We start from the raw sequence: 24,146 nt of genomic DNA, 5'->3' as shown, positions 1-24,146 counted from the left end.
ATGCTGGTTGTTGAAGTCTTACTAGACAAGAAAGACCCTGTCCAGTGTTGTGCAGTGGGAGTCTGAGCCGATAAGCCACCGGATTTATCTTAGCCTGTATCTGGAAAGGTCCCATGTATCTAGGAGATAGTTTTGAAGGACTTACCCAATGGGGCAGGAACTTAGTGGAGAGCCATACCCGGTCACCTTTTTCCCATTCAGGGTTCTCTTTGCAAATGTTTAAAGGCCTGCTTGTGGGCTTCCGAAATGCTGGCAAGCAGCGAATCAAGAGCAGGCAAATCGGTTGTTCCTGTGCCGGGGGGTAAGATTCTACTAGGATGGAATCCATAGGTACAATAGAACGGGGTGAGACCTGTAGCCGAATGGAGAGAGTTGTTATAAGTAAACTCTGCAGTAGTCAGGAGATTAACCCAGTTGTCCTGTTGTTGGTTGGAATAGCACCGCATGTATTGTTCTAGGGTGTTATTCAGGCATTCTGTCTGCCCGTTGGTTTGGGGATGGAAGCCAGACGAGAGAGCACGTTCGATACCTAGCTTCTCGCATAAGGCCTTCCAAAACCGGGACCGAAAAGGAAGTTCCACAGTGGTAGGACCCTCCCCCAGTCCAGTATCCAAGAAGAGATGAGGATCAGCGAGGGGAGTGCCGTGAGGGAAGCACACGGCCTGAAATGGCACCCAGGAGAGGAGCGCTGCGGGAAAGCACACAGCCTGAAAACGGCACCAAGGATGGGAGCGCTACGACTAACGCGGACGAAAAGGAAGACAGAAACAGAGAGAAAAAAGGTAAGAGGAGGAAGGAACAGGGTGCCAAGGAATGCGGGCGCAGATAGAAAGGAGGGCTCACGTTAGTGAACGGAAAGTAAAGTACTGCGTTTGGTTAGCAGCAAGAGAAACACACTGCAGTTGCAACACATCGGGGCAGACGGGGAGGAAGTGATTTAATACTCCGGCGGCTCCGAATGCCCAGAAAGACTAGACCGCTCACAACATGCATGTGTACGTGGTGGAACCTTAAATGGCGTCAGCCCGCCTCCCATCTCTCATACAACTTCCATGCACACGGGTGCATGACACATTGTTAGTATTAATCGTGAGAGACAAATATATTATGCTGAACTGATCAAGCAACACACTCTCTCTTAACACCAAGGATTAATCAGATCTTTTACCAACTGGCCTTCGGTACAGTCAGCTTGCCTGTGGCTATTGATCACATGCACAGTGCATGCTGGCTCGTATTTACTGAAACGCTCATCATATTGAAGCATATCCATCTTTTCAATATGTGCCAAATGTCACTGCATCACGACGTACCAATGCACGATATACATCATTACGTCACTATGAACCAATGTGTTATGATGACATCTTGGCGTACAGAGTCGAACGACGTGTCGCTATTTTGACTAATAGATGATTTCTTCACTATAGACCTCAATAGAGATACTTTGGCAACATATTCAAAAATATTTGAAAGTGATATTTGCATTGATCCATAAAATCAATTAGGCAGCACACATCCCCTAATCTTGATACATGGGGTTTATAAATATCTCTATGGATATATGATTGGTGTTGCTATTACGATATCCACGTACTCAGACCAGTGTTTTACTAATTCTTGCCAAATTAACTAGGCCAATTAATTTAAAGAGAAGTCAGCTTGGAAATATAAAAAGTTCATTTAAGCCTGTAATGTGGGTTCCTAATCTATGGATCCACTGTGCTTCCTTGTACAGTAGGGAGCTTTCCACATTATTGTAACTGTGTACACTATCTAATATCCATCTAAACATATCATCTGCGAGTAATTTTGCTCGATATAGTGCTGAACATGGGGCAGTGCACCGTATTCTAGAACAATGCTTGGATATTGTCACTTGAGTCTCCCTCTTAGTTTGTACCACATGCATAAGCTCACATGGGCATTTTTTCCAATATATCACCTTTGAGGATTTACAATTGGTCATCATTCTGAGTACCCAATCACATTGTTTGACTTTGAAAGTGGTGACCTTTCCTGTAAATGTACATACAGAGCAAGTTCCACATGGGTAATGTCCTGTTACAGGGCCTACATTTCAAAGTGTTTGTGTTTTAGGTGTCACTGAATATTTGGAGTGTGCTAACTGGTCTTTTATATGTCCGGGTCTTTTCAGTGCAAATAAAGGTAACTCCATCCCTTGAAAAGTTTGTTGGACCAAAGACCAATACTACAGTCTTTTTAATATCTTGTGTGTTTAAATAAAAGGTTGAAACGCATGTAATTCTATCCTTTTTTTCCGGTATTTACTTCTTTAGCAAGTAGTGTTTCTCTCGGAGTAAAGCATGCTCTCTTTCTGGAGTGTTTCACAATTTCATTGGGGTATCCCCTTGCTTTTAATCTCTAGTATTTCAGCATGAACCTGGTAGTCCCCAATCTTGGTGCAATTTCGACTTCGTCGCAGGTTCTTGTGTTTGTACCGGTGGTCTTCTCCAGTACTGGGTTGGGAAGATGCTCGCGTTCCCCTCACTCTCTCATTCTGCGTACTTCTTGGTGTCCTGTTCTTGGCGTCCCTTATGCCATCTATGGTGGTACCACTTGTAAGCTGGTCACAATTCCTGTTGCCTTCTCGGATGGTCCCAGCGTGTTTGGTAGAGCGTCCTGCCCACCATGGTAGAGACATGATCTTGCCACCACCTGCAACATGACTCTGCTTTCCTGCGGTACACAGTTCCCCCATTGACAGATACGCTGGGCCTCCAGCATCTCACTCTGGCATTCAGCCGCTCTTCAAAAGTCAAGGGCAACTCGACTGTTCTCTGGTATGCTTCCTCCAGGCATGCTCACGTCAGGGGGCTTGCATGGCATAGGATACTCTGTGCTTCTTCAACTTCCTCCTCTCATCCCAGTTAAGAATGCATGTTCTCTTAAAGAGATATTCTCATTTCCTTCTTCACGTTGGTAGGTTCCAGCATGACCTTCAGCCAAATTAGTATATGGTACAGTAGTCTCTGTAACAATTAGTCCCATGTATGCTACTAGGCTGTTTGGTTTAGGGAGTTCCTCACAGGAACGGGAGTCCTTGTCCCCAAAGGGGCAATCTTTTCCAGTGAGGTCCCACTTGCCCAGACCCCAAGGGGGAGGCTCCCCCTTGGAGAGAAGGGATGAATAACTTTGATTAGTCACACTGGTTACATGCCATCGCAAAGAGTGTTGCCACCAAAGATGACTCCCTGACACCGCCACTGGAGCTGGGATTGTGAGAGGAAAAACAATAACTGTCATAATGAGTTCAGAACACAAAATTCAGACTTTCCTAAATGCATATGCAAAATTGCCCTAGAGGTGTAGAATTGATAGATAATTGCTCAATGGGCGCCGCTTCTGTGTATACTCTGGCAGAGCATTGTCAGTGAGTCTGGATGATGGACTAAGGGACATCTGGGAGGATGCACGCATTTGGAGGATAACAAAGTGATGAGAGACATGAAAATGTACTCAACCAAAAAACTGTCAATGCACTTTCTCCTCAAATTCTTATTTTCTGACAATATAATGTGATACACTCAATTTGAAACGTTCATCTTAATTGATGAGTATACATGATAGGCTCTTATTTCATGTTTGTGGTTCCAATTAGGTTAATTGCCAACCAGACATGGTGATAGCAAATTCCCAAACGTTCACCAGCGTATGCCGCCTCACATCAGGCCGGTTGGGATTTCATCCTCTCTCTAACGGCGGCTACCATGGGCGACAGGAGGTCCTTCAGGACCCAGGGCATGTTCCAAGGAAAATCAGCTGCACAACTTGTGTACATACATATGAATAATATATATGCTTTGTTTTTATTTTTTCAGTCACAGTAATCCAACAGAACAACTTTTAGATCAAAAGGCCTTTTCTAAGACGACACTGGGTTAAATGCATACATTACCCATGTTAAATCTCTTCCTTAAACACATCATTTCTGTGAGTGGCTAATTAACCACTTATAAGTGATGCATATTAAAAAAGGAAGTTCTACCTAAACCAACCTTCAATCAAATACTAATAAAAATAGTTCAATATGTGGTACATACAGTTTTAACTACATCCTACCTATCTATAAACAGCATTAGAACAATTTGAATACTTCATAATCAAACAAGGTTATTCATTTATTTTTACTTCTTCATAATCTGCTTTCTATAAAGGCAGTCTCATATTAGAGCGCATATGTTAAAGTCAATTGTCATCACTGAGAATAAAATACAGTTCATCAAACAAAGTAAGTCCATTGGGAGGCACTGTGTCTATATGTAAAATCCATTCACTTTCAAGTCTACATAATCCTGACTCCCTATTGCAAACTCTAATAAGCCTGGATGCACAATGAGGTTATTCTAGAAGGCTGCCCATATCACGCTTGCAGGGGTGTCCATACAGTACTTCACCGTCCTAAAGCAACATATACCCTTCCAGCGACCTTGCCTCTAGTATTGTCTTTTATATGATCTGCGGCAAAACGTGTATCTCTCATGCGTTACTTTGATGACATTTCAAATAATGATCTGCAGGGGAATAGTGTGCTTCTTTGGCAGCAATCATTCTCACCTGTTCCCCGATATTGGTCTTCAGGCTTAGATATGAACCACACTAGATACTTTTTTTTTTAACTTGAGCAGATGATAATAAAGTGCACAGATGGTTTGGCAGCAGATCCAATAATTATAATTTTGAACCTTTTCTTCAGTATCTGAAATCCCAATTTGGAAGGGTTTATATTCTCTGGGCATAATCCAATAGATAGTTCAGTCTGCCTGCATGATAATTGATATGCCTATAAACACTGAGGGCACCGGGCATACATGGCTGGTACAGATAGGATTTCTCTTATTGACCAATGGTCATAATAGGATCACACTGCTATCACCATTGACTAGATTACCTTCATGACACATTCACGACGGCAGGAGGCAGAGATCCATCCAGCTCCCTAAAGAGGACATCACATTTTTACTGAAATAACGTGTGTTCTTCGATTATATTAATGTTTTTATCTTCTGCCAGATTCCCCCCAAAAAAACTTTCCATCTATCCTTTTGAGTTTTGACTGAGAGGTGGTACACCACCCTAATGGCCAAAAGAATGCAGTAATAAACCTGTGTGTGCATACATCACTTTGCGTTACTGTTTGTTTCCTGTCAAGCGTTCCCTAAATCCGGTTATTTCTGGCCAGACATGAGTGCATCATGCAACACCGGACAGGATAAATATTAAATACCACTCATCATAAAAACAAGGGTGCATTGCTCATGCTGTCACCCCCATTTCCGACAGCATCCCTTGTCCATTCTGTTCTCATTGTCGCCTGACCGCTATGCACTTGTATACTGAGATGTATGTGACAGGTATACGCACGCATTCCAGTCATGTTCAGCAAATCCCCAGGTTAGCAGGATTTGCTGAAAGGTTCTAATTTTAATTTCTTTTATTTGGAGCAGAATGAAGTGTTACACCTGACAAAGTGATTGCATGCATCAGCCGTTCTAACATCTGCACAGCAAATGACAGCCATTCTCCTGCATCTTTTGCCGACATACTCAATGAACATTGACAAAACCAATACTTTTGGCCAATGTAGCATTGAGTAAGTTCTGGTATCATATCTCCAACTACTCACACCAATCGGCAGTTATTAACATTGTTAACCCAAGAGGTAACATCATTTGTCAGGTATTGACATAATGCACTCTGGTATTTACATCAAACATTGATATCATACACCAGGTAATGAGATAAAAGGGTACTCATACTATTTCTGCCTGTACCAATGCACAAGAAGCATGCTCTGTTCGAAAGGCTCTCAGAGCGAGCACCATAGCCTCTAACACATGTGACTGCTCTGTTAGAATGGGGCTGTCTGCCCAAATTATGAATGATGCTTGAATTTCGCTATCGCTCAGCGGGGAATTGCCATCTCGCCAGATTTTCTCTAAACGGCACCCCTCAGCAGAATGTTAACCCACTGGATCAGGGCCATAATAATTTGCCCTCTCACGCATCCTGCCTCCCACGACCCTCATTAGGGACGAGTGGGAAAGCCCAAAGCGCCAATACCTTCCAGAGGTCCTCACTGCCCCACAAGAAGTCTGTTAATTATTATTAGCAGTTCATCCTCACCAGGGCGCAGGACCAACACACCACCTTGCCCAAAAACAGGCAATCCCCCTTACCAAGAGTCAACACTCTCTGCACCTGTGGCATGCACCATCCCTGTTCAGCCTCCATTTCCAGCTACCCTCAAGTGAACGGGAGCAGATGCCTCCACCCCAGCCACCACTGCAGCACGGAATAACATTCTAGGTACCAGACTATCTAGTATAAACCGTCACCACATTCCAGCAACCACCGCAATGAGGAACATCCACCTAAGGCCAAGAACACGCACTAGGCTTCGCCATCCCTCCACAAGCTCTAAGGGCACATCCTACTGTGTCCTAACAAGTAAAAAGCAGCACAGGCCTGAGTACTCCAGGGACTCAAGCCACTTGCTAGAAAGGAAACAGACCTACACCACTGCCCACTACAGCCACCATCTAAAAAGGAACACTAGTATCCGTGACATGCAGGCCATAGCGCACAGCACTAATGCAAGCAGACCCATGACCACCAATCCTATGAGGCCACAGGCGTCCACCCCTCTCGTAATTCCAATATCGCCTCAAGTAGACCTACACCATCCCCTCTTCTATGGAGCCCTCATCAATCCAAGGTCTCTCCCTGCCCATGCCTTACACATCAATGACTTGATAACTTCCCAATACCCAGATCTACTAGCCATCACAGAAACATGGCTCCGCCAAGCATCAGGCCCAGCTCTGTCCCTAGCACTACCTGAGAGCTTTACCATACTTAGATGTGATATAATGGACGCAAGAGGTGGAGGTGTCACACTCATTTACAGGGAATACTTACAAATTACGCCTATCAGTAGCTCTATGGATGGAAATGCAAACTCCTTTCTGTTCAACTTCAAGATGCAAATGGGACATCTGCCCAGCTACCATCATCAAAGACTGCTCAGAAGGCCTAGTCCTATTCATTACGAAATTCATTAACGTCTCCTTCACCTCAAGCCTGGTCCCAGTCAGCTTAAAAGAGTCATGGGTCCTCCCGCTACTAAAAAAATCCTTGCTTGACCCATCAGCACCAAACAACTCCCGCCCCATCACAACTGTACCATTCTTCCTAAAGATTCTGAATGGGGCAGCCTACAACCAAATACAACTATACCTACAAACCAATCACATCCTAGGGATGCACCAATCAGGCTTCCCACCATGTCACAGTATGGTTCTATGCGATATTTCCACTTTTGTTGGTCGCCTTCCAAAAAGACCGATTTCTTTCAGCCGATTTTCATCGGCCTGCAAAATGTGAAAATATCACAACCCTTTGCCCCTCACCCTCGCTGGTGGGATGTCTGTAAAATTGGGGGCTTTCACCACCTCAAACCCCTCCACAGCTGCAGAGTCCTCCCTTCCCACCCCAGCATTCCCCTAGTCCCTAAACACACAAACACGCAACACACACACACACACACACACACAAACACTTACCTATTCTCCCATGACAGCTCTTCCTGGTCCTGACATATCTGTCAGCCCCTATGTGACCTCATGTGTGGCAGGGGCATGAAAATTGGATCTTTTTTTACATTGATTCAAATAAAACTACATTTTCACTTATCACCCACAGTAAGGAATCTGCACTGCTACATATGAAAAGCCAACACGACTCCTTCAGAGTTGAGGGCAAACCAGTACTGCTCCTCCTACTCAATCTATCTACCGCCTTGAACCTAGTGGATCATAAAACGGTGTGCCACAACCTCACAGCCAACTTCTTCCATGAAGCTGCATCCTGGATAGCTTCCTTCCTAAAAGGAAGATCGATGAGAGTTTTCTCAGAAATTGCGAGTGTCCCAGCTATACCCATTCCTTGTGGCGTCCCTCAAGGTTCCTGTGTCTCTCCTTCCCTATATAACATTTTCACCAAACCCTTGTTGACCTCCTTGATGCCAACGGCATATCCTACACGAACTACACTGATGACACCCAAATCCTCCTCCCCCTGTCAGGCTCTTGTGATGATGATTCCCTCACCATCAATACAATTTACTCAACAAGTCAGGCCTGGATGGGTACCAACTACCTTTGCCTCAATGATGACAAGATGGAAATCCTGTTGGTGGGCTCGCCTGCTACGCTGAATAAGCTTAGCCCACAGTTCACCTCCTTCACGATAGATGGGATACAGATCCCCATCTCAGCGTCAGTAAAATCGCTTGGTACCCACTTGGATGCCTTCCTCAACAAACAAGGGAATGCGATTGCCTCTTCAGATGCATACACAGCCAAGCTCATCAATGCAGCAGACAGTTCCTGACACCAGCTAGCTGCCTGACTATCACCCGAGCGGTTATCAGTGCAAGATTGGATTACTGTAATGCCCTCTTTGCTGGGACTTCGAAACAGAACATCAACAAACTACAGGTAATCCAAACCAATGCCCCCCAAACATCCCGAAAAGAGACCACATCTAAGCTGCAAGAAAAAAGGCTCACTGGCTCCCACTTCCGGAAAGGATTATTTTCAAAACTTTGACCATTACCCACAAATGTCTAACCAATACTGCCTGGCAATACTTGTCTAAGAAAATTTTGAAAGGCCTTAAAATATGGCAAAAGATGTCTATTTGCCTAATGGGGCCCTCTGTGACGATTTCTCTACCCCGGGACATGAGTAAGAGTATTAGATATGTAAGTAACCCGCATAGATGATTGTTAAGTTTGTATGATTAGGGGCGTTGTAATACACCGCCTAGGAAGCTTATTTCTTGTGTGTAACTGGTTTCGTAACAGCACCCTGATGCCCTCTGGCTTAGGCGCTTAACAAATGAAAAAATAATAAATAAAAGATTGCAAGGTTTCGTTATCTAAATCAAAGGTACTCACACAATTCCCCAGTTCTAAGATAATGCCCTAAAGTGAATCATTTTGCATTTTGGAGCTATATGGATTCGGAATAAAGAAATACAAAACAAATAAAGCAGTGCTATACTCCATTATGTCAAGTTACTAAAGAAGTACCAGGGTCACTTATGCAAGGCAGTGCAAAGTTCCCAAATACCCAATGATGACAGCAATGCCAGGCTCAATTGTGCGTCCTTACCATGTCAAGGGCAAATATTATTATGCCCAGTTAGCACTGCAAAGCTAGAGTTGGTTGGATGCCATATGTTTTTTGTGCTGGAGGCTGCCTGCGTGCGTGCGTGGCCTTGGTGGAAGTTTCTGTGTGTGTTAAGGGGCGCTCAGCTTCCCCTTTTAGATTGGGACCATGTCAGACTTGCATATGCTCTTTCCTCTTTCAGTAATGGCTTGGCAGGCTGAGGAGCGGTGGTCTGACGGGTTGCCCAGAGCAATTGCCAGAGGTTAAGATGAATTCTAAATATTTACGGCCATCACCTCTTTTTGTTGCCTCCATTTACTGCTAGCCAGGTTTATAGATGTTGATAGATTGCTTTCAGATTTCCTATAAAGTTATCCCTAAAACATATCCTTCTCATTGTTTCCAATGGAAATTTCCAAGACACCTTTTTGACTGTTATTTCAGCATTGGCACACATCATTGAAAGAGGGAGCACATCTATGTTCTAAATGTCTTTAGTTCATTAAAGTATGTAGCTCTTTTCTGAAATGGCCCCTGCCTGCTCATAACCTTGTTGTTGTCGTCCTGATGACTCTGGTAACCCCCACCAGTCTGTCAGCAAGCTCATCTCTGTGGATCCTTGCTTTCCTTCTGCATCATGGCAGTCATCGCCACTTAACCATGGAATTGGTATTCCTTTCATCTTAATATTTGCTAGACATTTTCATTCAAAACTGGGATAATTACTTCTATAAGCATTTTTATGAAATTCTATCTGAAAACAGTCTGAGCTTGGAACTTTCCCATTTTCCTTTCCCTTGATTAGTGTTTTATTTCCTCTGCCAGTAACTCTCCTTCCAACGTCATATTCTACCTTCAGCGGACTCTTGGTAATCTTATCCAGTACAAATGACGTGTATTCCACTCTGATCTATCCCCTGGTTCTTCCAGATAAAGCCTTTTATAATATTCTATGAATTCTTCTCAGATGGCTTCTGAATATAGTAGTATGTCTCGAGGGGTTTTCCCTCTAAGCTCTTTGATAACACTTTTCTCAACCTTAATCTGATGGGATAGTCATTTTCCTGCCTTGCCTGCAGCTGTTTTTTTCTATTTCTCTGTCACTCCTGGCATGTTCCAATCTGTATTTTGAACTTGCTCTTTCCATTTTTGTCCTCCATATCCCTTCTTGCTTGTCATTCCCCTTATTCAGTGCCTGCATATTTCACTCTTTTGCACTTTTCAATTGCAGAAGAACCGCCTAGAGCTCTTTCTGTCTTGACCTATAACCGAAGAATTGAGTAAGATGTAATTTTCCACCTTAATATGTCTCAAAGAATCATTAGAAATGGTCACTCTCCGTTGAGCGCCATGAATTCTTTAACGTGACCCTATGTCAATGAAATGGAGGCTAGATCGCAATGTAAACCTCTATCATAGGTCTACATGTTAACCCTTGCGTTGTGACTCTCTTTGCCAGGGTTCATCTAATTACAGCATTGGTCGCTATCCAGCTCGTCTCCACCTCATAGGACTCTATTTTCTGTGATACAAAAAAGAGTAGCAGAGGATCTATCCAGGAATACATTCAATGCTTTCATTTACAAAAGGAACATGCATTTTTACTGGAGTTCCGTGAGCTACACAAATCTATTAACCCAACGTCTTCTATCAATTTTTTAGGAATTATATTGTCTTTGGCATGGTGAGCAGTTTTGTCGGACTGTACGATTTGTCTTAATCTCTGCCTAGTGCAACATTTACATTGTTCCTTAAAATCCTCAGGCTAATTTTGGAGACATCTAGTGGGGTGACTAAGTGGCCTTGGGAATCCCCAAGATAATGAATGATGGGCACAGGGGTACTATGGCGAGGGCCCAGGGGAAGTATGTAGAGGACACCCTGATCAACCTCATTAAGTAATGGACCACCACATGGGCTAATAAATTGCTGCAGACCTTTGCAGAGCTAGATCTTCGTTTTAGAAATGTCACAGCTCTCCCACTCTATCTAATCCACTGGTGAAAAAAGGCATAGGTTGCAATTGCATTGTTCCCGTGATTTAAGCTCAGCAAGAGAGAACCACAAGGAGTGAAGCAAATTACACTGTGCTCTAGGAGCCGAGGGCATGTGCAAATGTGATAGAACATGCATTGCCCCAACCCAGGATCGTAAATGCTACTCTTAAAGCCACAGTCTGCTTGGAGATCAGAAAAACCTCTACAATGCCTCTGATTAAGTGACAATTAGGTAAAGACCAATACTCTACAGGAGGCAAATGAATCCCCAAGTGAAAACACTTGAATGAAGCCTAACCCCCGGGGCGTGAGCAGTGGGATATAAGAACCCACGAGGGAATAACAGTTTGTTAGTGTTTGGAGGAAATTAGCAGCAGAGTGTGGAGCGAGTTTGCGATTTAGCAGTGAGTTGCGAGAAGGAAGTTGGAGAGAAAAAGAAGGATCAGAGGAGACTGGGGCAAGAAGGGGGAAAGGAAGAATATGAGGAGATAGTGGCAGGAGAACAGAATGTGGTGCCTGGTGGGGAGCCTAAAGAGGTGCCCCGGGTGAACATTAGGTGGCATGGGGAAAGTGTAAGGTGGTAGCATGAGGACAGTAGGTGGTGGTTGTAGGAGACCATTAGGAGGTGGACAATAGGTGATGGTAGGAAAGAACCAGCAGGCTGAGAAAAGGTGAAGAGAGAACATATTCAGGATTAGCGAGTAGTCAGAACAGGAAAGGAGAAGGGCAGCAGCAGAGAGTGGTTGGGGCTTGAGGGGCATGCCCTCAATTGCCCAGGGCACAATGGATTGCCATTAAATACAGGGATGGGGGAGAGTTTGGAGTAGGAAGCGGCCCTATGCATGCATTAACTGGAATACTGATCTGGATGTGCTGATAGGTGAGCACACTGAACACCCGGAGGAAGCCGCTGACCTGGCTGTCTGATACAAAGAGCCAGGGGCACAGTTTTACTTAAAACTCATTATCAGATACCAATTTTAAATGTAAATTGTGCACATTTATATAATCTTAATGTGCAAAATCTCACTCAGGCATTCTAAAGTAGATAAGATTAACAATACATTATTTCTGGCACATATATACAATCCCACAAATTAGCTCTTATCACAGGGTTTGCTTCCACTAAGAAGTGCTTAAAAAATGAATATCTTTTACCTAGAAGTTTTGGAGAATCAATGATTAAATCTTGTAATGTTTCATTTGCTTAAATGGTCCCACAAAAAAGACAACAGGATTTATTTTTCAGGTCTTTAGACTTCGACCCTAACTCCCCATTTGTGGGTAAAACATTTAATTTAAAGCGCACGAAAAGTGCTCTTCTTTTATAACAGGGACATTTTACCAAATATTCCTGGACAGTGGTATATGGTTTTTCCTCCACAGCAACAATATACGAGAGGCGATATTTACAGATCTTCTCTCCAGTGTTGCACCGATCATGGTCATATACAGATCTTTTGACGGCATCCAGATTCTCTAACAATGTCTTACTATTTAAATTCAAAATGTTTAACATTCTCTCACATTTTGAGGCCCAATTGTTTAAGACCTGGGATTGTGTTCCTGCCATCAAAATGTTCAAGTCAAAATACAAAGACTTCGGTGCTGGGTCAAAAACGTTCCTATATAACATCAAGATTTCCATGTCACAGTCGAGGCTAGAGAAAGCACTCCCAATTCATATCTCAAAACTGACATAGGCAAAGACATAGGGAGAGCTAAGGGCAGCCTCCAAACATTCCCTTCCAAATTGAACCAGAACGGTTCTTCTCTACTTGTAAGGATTTCAGATCCATATAATAGACTCAGGATGACTTTCATTTTATAACAGGATAGCACTGGTGATAATGAAAAACATCCAAACTGGGAATTCATTTTTTTCAATTTTTTCAATTGGGCTGCAAACATTACACATTTAAAATAAAATCTAGCAAATATGTGAATCGCAGCGAAAAACGTAAGCAGACTGCAAATAATTCAAAACAACGCTCTCCGTGCGGCCCTTAACATTCCCAAGAGGCAACACATCTCAGCTGCTAGGCGCTCCGCACACTGGCTACCTGTCAACGAATGCATCATCTTCAAGACCCTTGCCATCACCCATAAGTGCCTCACCCACCCAGCCCCTTCATACCTCTCAGAGAAACTAGTCAGAGCTGGCTCCTCTAGGCCTATCAGATAACATTACTCCAACCAACTCAACATCCCCATTGTCAAACGCGCCAAAGCTGGCGGCGCAAGCTTCCCTTTCATAGCCGCAAAGCAATGGAACGCGCTCCGACTCATCCTCAGGAGTGAACCCTCTCATAATGCCTTCTGCAAAGCACTTAAAACAAGGCTTTAGATCTAATCCACACACCCGCTCCTAGCATCACTCCACTGGGCATGGGCGTAATTTAAGGTTTCGTTGTAGCCTGTTCACCTGTAACCCTTTGAACCACCTACACCGACGCATGTTCTTTCTCTTCTGTAACCAGGAACTTTTGTTCTTCTACCTGTGTGTCCTGCATTGGGTTCTCCTGTAACCCACGAACCGCAGACATATATATCGTTCATGTTCAACTAAATAAGTCTCCTTTGTAGCAGCGCCGCGATGCCCAAGGGCTACTTTGTGCACTTTCTAAATGTAAAAATAAATAGATAAATAAATAAAGTGTACACTTAAAGTGTGCGAGTGTGGCCATCGCTTGAATTACACTTGCACACACTGTTCTGCCCCCATTTTACAGCCATGAAACTAGGAAAACTCTGCTTAATACACGCTCTGTGAAAGGAAAGATGTGCAGTCATTCAAAAGAGAAACCTCTCCAGATGTGATTCGAGGTAGGAAATGTTCTCAATCAGTTGTTCGGTGACAAGCTCCACTACCCCAGCCCCCCCCCCTCGTTCCCTCGTGCAGGTGAGGCCAGTTTAAGCCCGCGACCTGGTCAAAAATTCACACACTTATCCAGCATCATTTATTCGTTTGTACTGTTTATTCCCACCCGCTTGTGCGCTATTGTATTCTTGGAACATATTTCGGATTTACTAATTCATTGTATGTTTTCAGATTCCATGATGCATCATGACACACCGATTACTGACATTGTACAAATGTGTTTCATCCAGGCCAAACCTGTTTTTATCAGTATGAGGGGTAGCAACTTCCCCCGTCCCCAATCTTCATCTGCTGTCTGGTGCTTAACAAAATGTGGTTCTCTTGCAAGCCCAAAAGGAGACAGCAACTTACAAGCAGCCCCCCTCCAATACAAGCAGCCCCCCTCCAATACTCCAGTAGGGATCCAAAAGATGTCTTGCCTTTTGGGTTGGCGCTTGGAGTTTGGAGAGGAGTGGGCTGCAATCCCGTCGATGTCCTAGCTGGGCGTTTCCCGATCTAACATCACATCGCCATGTTCTTGAAGCAAAAATAACACTGAGATTTCAGTTTTCAACAAGTAATTTTCATTGCAATGCAACACAGCCCCACAGAATATCCCCATCAGAATAAATGAACTCGCGATCAGACCAAACAGTCTTTTCCATAATGTACAGGGAGTAGCAAGATAGTGGTTTTCATGACTTTGTAATATGTAACATTTTATAAACATAGTAATGTGTATAACTACACTTAAATATCCCTGCCTCGCTAAATCACGTGTTATTCCCTGTTTCGACATCCCTGCTCTATCTAATCATGAGTCTGAAAGCTGCGCCACTTGTACACATAAGATCTTATGGCTGTTCAAGCTTCACTGTGTCAAGAAACATAGCTACCTTTCCAACACCTTATTGCACGGTGGGTCATGGCTCCCTTTTTATTTTTACTTCATGACAGTTAATTTGTACATTTTGCATCTACAATGCACACTAAGCCCACTACTACTACTACCCCCCCTTCCACTACTACCACTTCCACTACTACCACCACTTCTACTACTACCACTTCCACTTCTACTACTACCACTTACACTACTACTACTTCCACTATCACCACTTCCACTACCACCACTACTACTTCCACTACCACTTCTACTACTACTACTACCACTTCCACTACTACTACTTCCACTACCACCACTTCCACCACCACTTCCACTTCCACCAGCACTACTACTTCCACTACCACCAGTACTACTACTTCCACTACCACTTCTACTACTACTACTACTACCACCACTTCCACTACTATTACTACTACTACTTCCACTACCACCACTACTACTTCCACTACCACTACTACTACTGCTGGATTGCTAGATGCAAAGAGAAAGAGGATGCAAACCTTTACTTTGCACTTTTTCTGGGATAATAGATCTGCAGTCCGCGCTTTCTCTCCTCCTCGCGTTTCACTTTCTGTTTAGGGATTGAGGGCAGTTTACTAAATGAAGCAAAGTAAGAGAAATGCTTTCACAAATGTTAAACATAAGATACAGAAATAATTGTTTGTATTGCTAAATCTGCAGAATATAAAACATTACCGGTATGGAAAAACAGATTTTATTTTGGTAAGGAATGTATGATCCCTTTAAGAACATATAGGGTGAGATTGGTATACAGCGTTGGATCAAGAGACCCTGAGAAGATTGAGTTAATGGTGAGAAGAGGGCAGCCCCTGGAGTATGGGTGGAGCAGGGACGTATCCACTGGTCTTGTGTGTAAATTAAGGTGAGGGTGGGGGCCCTATTGCTATCCCTGCCGCTCGAGATGCAACCAGGATGACAGTTGGCAGTCAGGTTAATGTTCAATGCTGTGTGTGGAGCAGTGATTGTGCTTTCAATTGCATGTGTGAATGATATTAGAATTAAGAATTTGGTGATACACTGCTCGACTCAGTCACTTGTTCTCCCAGCATCTAAGACAAACATCACAAGCTGCTATGTCAAAAAGGGTGACTGGCAGTTTTGGGTACCAGGTTATGAGTATATGATGGATCTATACCAAACCCCCAAGATGACAAATGAAAACAAGGGTGTCAGTTAGTTCACAATCACTTGGGAGTGGGTTTTGCAGTTAATATATCATGTTAGTTCATATTTTGTGTTCTCATAATTTCAATATGAACAAAGGATGGGCCAACTAGATTAGACAATTAGATGTTCAATTGATAGTTTACAAGAGTTTAATAGATCTTCAATAGATAGTTTACAATAGATAGTTTACAATACCAACTTAATGTCGAATTTTATCAGAAATGGGACATTAAGTTGGTATGGTTCATTGGACTTAGAACTAATGGAACAGAAGGACACATGAATCTAATCAGTTGGCCACTCATGAATACATGTCAAAATATGTAATTACATTTCATTTGTTTGATATTAAAAGTTGGGTGGAAAAATCAGTTTCACATGAGGACAGACAAGGGGCCCTTTTGCAGTATAAAGTAATACTATGATGTGTTGTATTGTTGCATTTGTGCCAGCGTACATGTGCTTTATGTGCAATACGAATAACCAGCTCTCCAGATGTTTTTCACTATATTGCCCAGGATCCCTCACCATTGATTTTACTGGCTCCGGCCGATAGAAGTTGTAGTAAAAAACGTCTGGACAGTGTGACAAATCTGGACTTTTTCGTCTCTCTTCGGGAGGATAGCTCAGGGGCAACGTGCACGCGTTGGAAGCAAGACGACATGGAGCAACACAGGTTCGATCACCAGGTCCGCGTTTAGAAACCTCTGGGTATTAAGCGCGTTATAAATAACCTTTCATATCATATCCTCCCCAGAGGGGATCCACCCTATTTGAGGCTAGGGAGGTGAGCCCGCTCAGCAACACTCTTCAAGTGGGACCTCATTGGGAGTGACTCTCCTCTTGGGGACAAGGACTCTCTTTCGTGTAAGGAACTCCCGGTCCAGAGCATATTGTCTGCCTACATGGGAATCGGAAAGACTATTGTTTCTTCTGTTTTGGACTCTTCAAATGGTGACATTTCTTCAATCTCTTTGGCTTCAGGTAATGCTGGATTATAACGAAACATAACAACTAGAACTGGAGAGAGCGAGAGAACCTAGGGAGGGTTTAAGTTCTTAAGCACCAAGTCAGAAATGGTGGAATTTTGTTAAGAAAACCTTTTCTTCCTGGCAAGAAGGAACTGTATGGAATTAAGATTTGACATACACAACCTACAGAGAGGCTGAGGATTGTACTGCGAGAAATTGATGAACTTTAAAAATCAAAACTTCCTGAGAAAGGGACCAAAGTCCAGGCCAAGCCCAAGCACCAGGGCTATTGTGCTGGCCTCTATTGTGGAATATATTTCCTGAGGGGTAGGGCCAGATAGCTAATATGATTTGGACTAAGGACTATTTCTTTTTGGACTTTTACGAGCACCCTTACATTTAGATTGTTAAGCAGGGAACTTTCCTCATAACGGTATGGCTAGATAGGAGTTTTCATTATTATTTTTAACAATACCTTTGAATATGTCACCACTTAGTCCAAGTCCTTCTTCTGTTTCGCCACAAGAGCCAAAGGTTACATACTCCTTTGTGTTTAGTATCTTTAATTAAATGCTATTACAAAGTATCTATTTACACTGCCAGGGAACGCCACAAAAGCTATCTGGGATTTGTGGTGCTCTTTCTAGGTTTTTGACATAAAAATAATAATGGATGAAACATCAAATCATACGTTTTAACAACACTGCTATAACACATGCAAATGGTGTCTTCCCTTTTATCTTTCTTTCTTTTATACACTCTCATTTTCTCCCATCCGCCCCTATTGTCCCCTGCTGCCCATCATCCTACCCCTACTTCTCCATCACATCCTTTACTTATTTTATCATTCAGATTAGTTCATGTCAGATGGAACTATCTTACAATGCAAACTTTGTATAACATGCTTTAAAAGAAATGTAAAATAATTGACCCTTTGCATTGGCCAATTTGGGTTTAGGCACAAAGAGCAATTATGCACCTGTTTTATGAATAGTTCATGTTCCTGACCCCAACATTGCCCCTACATTGTATAGAAACGGATTGAATCTGCCGTTCATTCTACGCCTTCACCACTCTATCTGATACATGTCTTTGGACACATTTGTGCTATATGACTGGAGTGAATACCTGACCATCAAATGGTTCTATCTGGAAATCTCACGACATTCCTTACTGACAAATGGATACACCTTTTTATATAACATACCAGCAATGTACATATACAACTTTGTAATGGCTGGAATATTATCAAGTAGAGTCCCATCCACCCCAGCAAGTTACCCGACACCTCCATAAATTAGTTGGCTATCACTTACCCTCAGAATTTGCGCCCCACTTGAAATTATTAGTTGAATCAACATTGTATATTGCTGGGCTGATGTTCCTCACCAAAGACTAGGAAAGGGTTTCTACCTCCACGTGAACAGCTCCATCCAAGCTGGCATAACTCTGGATGGCTCACTGTCATTAAGGTATGACCGTCACCAGACAGTACCATCTTGCTATCCTTGCTCTTCTTACCTGCATCTGGGGGCCTCTGCCAGGGTCCAGGCTTCTCCTGGGGCCCAATACTCACTGCCTTCCCATCTCCTACAACACCCACCCCTGACACTCTTCCAGGCTCCCTCTCCTTAGCAAACCTGAGCTGCCATCTACTGTGCCCTCACCTGCTCCAATTTTCGAAACCGCTTCCACAGGGCCCCTACTGAATAGATCCACCTTCCCTGGTCCAGACAGCCACAGCCCCAAGCCTTGCAATCCTTCCTGTGTGATAATTTATGCTTTATTCTGATCATGCCTCTGTGGTTTCTTAGTAATCTGGCAGGCCTGTTCGTTCTGAATTCTGAAGCTGACCTATCTGAGGGGTCAGAAATGCGAGACGGGCGCATAGATAAAGTTTCCTCAAGCTTTGCCATTTATAAAATGAAAAGGGTGGGCTGAACGTCTAACTTTCCATATCCTAACAAGGAGGTCCCTTGCCCCAGGCTCCATGGGGCAGGATGTTTCCGACACCACTGGTTGGCCGCCTCCAACAGCCCTGGGGGCTGACTAAAGCAGTACTGGGTGGCTGACTCAAACAGCCCTGAGTGCTTTCCATTTCTCCAGACTCGTGGACAGCCGCTAATGACTCCTGGCCTCAAACAGGGCACTCTCCCTTCTTCCCAGGGGTCTCCTCTGACAGGATGTCCCTTCCAGCCCTGGGTGCTTTCCATTTCTCCAGACTCTGGGACAGCCTCTAATGACTCCTGGCCTCAAAGAGGGCATTCTCCCTTCTTCCCAGGGGTCTCCTCTGACAGGCTGTCCCTTCCAGCCCTGGGTGCTTTCCATTTCTCCAGACTCTTGGACAGCCTCTAATGACTCCTGGCCTCTAACAGGGCACTCTCCCTTCTTCCCAGGGGTCTCAAACAGGGCACTCTCCCTTCTTTCTCCAGACTCTTGGACAGCCTCCAATGACTCCTGGCCTCAAACAGGGCACTCTCCCTTCTTCCCAGGGGTCTCCTCTGACAGACTGTCCCTTCCAGCCCTGGGTGGTAGGCACTGACCAGTCCATGGGGGGGAGTGGGCTCTCCCTCACTTCCAACAGTCACTTTTTATCCCCTTGCCTGCACCCCCGGCAGCAGAGTCTTTCCTCCTCTCTCACATGACAATACACAGGTACCTGCTTCCTTTTGCTTCACTTGCTGTCCACATCAAGGTCCTCCTTCACCATACCTTGGACCATCCTCGTCGCCAATTGTTCCGTGCTCTGCATTATTTCTGGCAAAACACACAGAGCGCCCCACTCTGTAAACAAACTCCAGCTGTCCTTTAAATGCCAGGCGCGGTGGTCATTACATAAAACAACGTGCCATGTATCTCATAGATGGCAGAGCGATGTAAATAAAATAATAGTACCTCCCAGCTTCATACTATTCCATGAAAATACATCTCCAGCAGGCGCAGCATTCGCTCATGTCTTCATGAGCACGACACAAAGTAATCCATAAGAAACCTTGCCAGCTTGCACATAAGTTCTCTTGAAATAAAATATCCACAATCGCGCGTAAGGTGATGTTGTTGATTCGGGCAGTGAGGTGCTTTCTAGGGTCCGGTTAGGGGTGGTTAGTGCTTTCTGGTTATTTTAGGGGTAGTGAGGTGCTATCTGATGGTTCCAAGGGGCACTGAGGTGTTTTTTGCAGTGGTAAGGGCAGTAAGGTGCTGTTGTTGATTTGGGCAGTGAGGTGCTGTCTAGGGTCTGGTTAGGGGTGGTTAGTGCCTTCTGGTTATTGTAGGGGTAGTGAGGTGCTATCTGGTGGTTCCAAGGGGCACTGAGGTGTTTTTGTCCATTTGTGGGGCAGGTCCCTGACCCTCACACTGTTGCATGCAATAAAATTAAACATGGAATATATGGCTTTCTTTCAGTTCAACAAGCAATTTAACAGCTCAAACGTAAGAGTTTTGTAAACAATTCTTGTGACCACGGTTGGGTTAACTTCCTGTGAATCAATTCAGGAATATATTGAGCAAAGTTCGGTCTCCACAAAGCTCAGTTTAAAGCACCACAAAACGTCTCTTTCATCCACTGTGTCCTTCCCCACAGATATCACAAATGTCTTTTGCACAAATGTTTGTTCAAAGACCCAAAGCAACAGTCCTCTTCAGGAAAATGTTCAACATTAATTAGCATTCCACAACTTCTTCAAGTGAAGCACTTTTGTCAGGATAGACCACAACTTCTTCAAGTGAAACACTTTAGTCAGGATTGCTTAGCAATTATTCTTGGTAATACCACAGCTTGAAAAACAAATCTCAAAGTTACCAAGTTCTTTCCACCACAGCTTTTTGCCACAAACATACTTCTTGAAATCACCTTCTTCTTACCTGGTACGCTCGCCTGCCACGAAAAACCACTGTGATCCCTTTCCTGGTGTACTCGTCTGCCAGGAAGAAAACCTCTACATCTACAATCAAATATGAGGGCAATGTTGATTCCAAGATTTTCCACACAAATATCTCTTGGAAGGAGGGATGAACAATAATTGCCTTTTCTTACTGCCTCTTGACACTTGGTAATGTTTGTTCCAGTTTTCCCCAAACTGGAATTTCAATACAGAAGCATTGTTTTTAGATTGTCTTTTAAGTACTTCGTGACAGACCCTTGACTGCTGGCAGGGTGGGTTACAAGCTTCCCCCAGTTGATATCCCAAAAAGGGAGCGCTGCTCCTTTGTTGCCACTGTATGGTTTCCCAATTATGTATGGACATAGGCTTTCCCCAATTAATATCTCTTGTGCGGGGATATATGCACTGGTTGTTTTAGGTTGCTTTTCACACAGCCTCTTGGCAATGCTGTTTATATGCTTCCCCCAAGTGATATCTCCTACACAGGGATGTAGGCCCTTGTTTTCCTAGGGTGGTTTTCGCACAGCCTCTTGGCTGTTGGTAATGCTGGTTATAAGCTTTCCCCAATAGTAGTCCCATGGATGGGGACTTACATTCTTGCCACTCTCGCTCTGCTTCTTTAATTATACGCTGTTCAAAGTTATATGGTCTTTGTTTAATTTATTTAATGGTTCGGTATTCTAAGTTGTGTGCTTTTAACCCATGCCACATTTGGAGCCTACCGGGGCCAGCGTTAGGATTGGTCCAACTCACTGGCTTTCTTTGGCATTTCCTTCTCACTGTCAGCTATCATGGCAGACCTCTGCCATCCCATCCACTAGTCTGCCAGCTTCTATGTGCCTCCCGCGGGCTGCATATCTCTCCCGCGGCTCCTCACTCACCAACACACCCAGTGTTCAATCGGGGGCACGCCTCCTCATCAGCTGGGCTTCTGCTAACCACGCTGCTTTCCGCTGTGCGACTTCTGCAAAGCCGTTTTGTCTGCAATCTTTGTGATGGCTTCCACCGATGCTCTTCTGTTGGTGGCTGCTCCTGAACCTCGAACAGCCTCTCCTCCAGCAAGGCCTTCCGCACTGCCTTCTGAATCTCGTTCACCTTCTTTCCTCAGCTGGGTCACATTCTCGGGATTTAAATGTCCCACTGAGGTGCTCTAGTCTGAAACGAATAGACTGCACTTTTTGGTTAATGGTAGTCTTAATCTTCATTGTCTCTGAGCCCTTCTTCCTAGTCACAGTGCTAAAGCTTTATGAGTACTGAAGTCCAAAACAATATTAATCATTTTACACTCAGTTAAAGGTGACTGTTTTATATACTGAGTGTTATCAGAGTGAGGGGAGGTTGTGAGAAGGGTTTGTAGTACCATATTGGAGTGAGGACTTCTACCCACGTCAGAATCATGATCCTTAAAGGATTTCACAATCGATTCTTGAGCCCGTGAGGTGCCAACCTTATTCTAGCTAAATGATTTTCCATGGCAGATTCTTTGAGGAGTTATATGAGAGGGTCTTCTACATTGATAACACGCCATTAGCTTACTCGGGATGATATGAGTCTCGCCCCAAGACGAAGATGAATACAGCCTGTCTCCAAGCGGAGTCACCACATTATTTTTTTTACTTTGAGTCAAACAGGAAAAAAATGAAAAGCTCACATGCCTTGATCATGCTATATAGCAGTACACCACACTGCATGACACATCATGCTCCAAAAAGACACGCTGCCGGAATGACCACTTCCCACGTTCTGTCTCATTGAATTGGCTTGCTCTGTTTTTACAGATGCGTCATCTGCGCAGCAGTCCACGACAGAGCAGACACCGCCTCCTAAAGATGTGAGTAATACCTGTGCCGCAACACATGGATGCTGTTTCTAGAACATGTTCATATTGTAACTCGCAGCTGTTCGTTATTATGAATTTAAATGTCACCGCCTTCTCTCCAGTGACCAAGTCCTCATGCTCCTGGGATTCTCCTCAAAGCTTTGTGTTTGAAATCATGTTCTATCTTAGTAACTTGTCTCTAGTCTCTCTACATTCTATTTGTATTCCTCCACTCACAGTACTCCACATGAGGCCCCCCAGAACGGGAGATGATCTCTAGCAGTCACCTCAATAACTGGGGCTCAGCACCCCAGATTTCCCTACGGAATTCCACACAATATCCCAGATGACGAGTACAGAATGGATTGAACACATGACTCCCCTTTTGACCTCCAAAACTGGAAACAAGATCAGCTGGTGATGTTTTTTCACTGGAGGGGAGTCAGTAATGAGAAATAATGCCCGAGCATAGCAAGCGAGACCAAAGGCATGAGGGGTTTAGGGTGTTCTCTTCCAAATATTTTTTTTTAAAATAATGGGTTAAAGTGGTGCAAATAATATTAAATCAATTTCATTGGGTAACGCACGGTAACATGCAATAGATATCTGGTCAGCAGCAGTAAACAGGAGCATGTCCCAACACATTTTCATGATGTATGTGTCCACATTATGTGTCAATATTGTGCAAACATGAAAAGAGATATTCTGGCAGTACCAACGTATGCCAGTATTACCACTATAGGAACACACTCATGTTGCCTGTGCCTGATAAATACAATATTGACTCTGTAAAAAGACCTTTTCATGCTGGTTGTGCCAACACATATGACATCATTGCCATGTTGTAGCTCTTTGCCTTGCAGCTAGTTCCCAAAATAAGTAAGCATTTCCATAGAGACACTGCCCCCCCCCCTCCTTCCGGGGAAGCAAGCAGATAAACATGCCCTTGCATTCAGATGCACACACATATATATTCATGCACACACATGGGCACACAGCTACACCGGAGCACATTCACAGAGCACAAACACACAGACCTTTTGATACACTTAACTCGCCTTACTCTGTCTATCGCATGCTGCCCTTCACTCTCGGGAACTCCAGATGCTGCACAGCAACAGGAAGCCAAACTCGGGGAATGAGAGTTATTGATACTTTCCTATCCGAGTCCTGCCTCCAGTATGGACCATAGGAAAACATGAGTGTCTGAATAGTCACCTCAAGGGTTATATAGGCCAAGCGCCCCCTTTCTCCCTCCACGGCTAGCAGGGAAAGAGACCCAAATGAGAGTTTGCATGCCATCCAGCCATGCAGGAAGTAGGCCATTAT

General features: G+C 44.0%; 1 protein-coding gene across 2 annotated transcripts in view; it reads left to right on the top strand.

Annotated features, from left to right (window-relative positions):
* LOC138521220 (Fc receptor-like protein 5) overlaps positions 1-24,146 on the top strand; it is a 317,958-nt gene that overhangs the window by 283,839 nt on the left and 9,973 nt on the right. For both annotated transcript variants that reach the window (XM_069633890.1, XM_069633889.1), the window contains one exon: positions 22,777-22,829. In XM_069633890.1, coding sequence (XP_069489991.1) covers positions 22,777-22,829 — 53 coding nt within the window. The remainder of the gene's footprint in view (positions 1-22,776; positions 22,830-24,146) is intronic.

The sequence above is a fragment of the Ambystoma mexicanum genome, chromosome 13, assembly GCF_040938575.1.
Source record: "Ambystoma mexicanum isolate Mex_15411 chromosome 13, UKY_AmexF1_1, whole genome shotgun sequence".
NCBI classification, from domain to species: domain Eukaryota; kingdom Metazoa; phylum Chordata; class Amphibia; order Caudata; family Ambystomatidae; genus Ambystoma; species Ambystoma mexicanum.
This window is presented reverse-complemented; position numbering and strand designations above follow the sequence as displayed.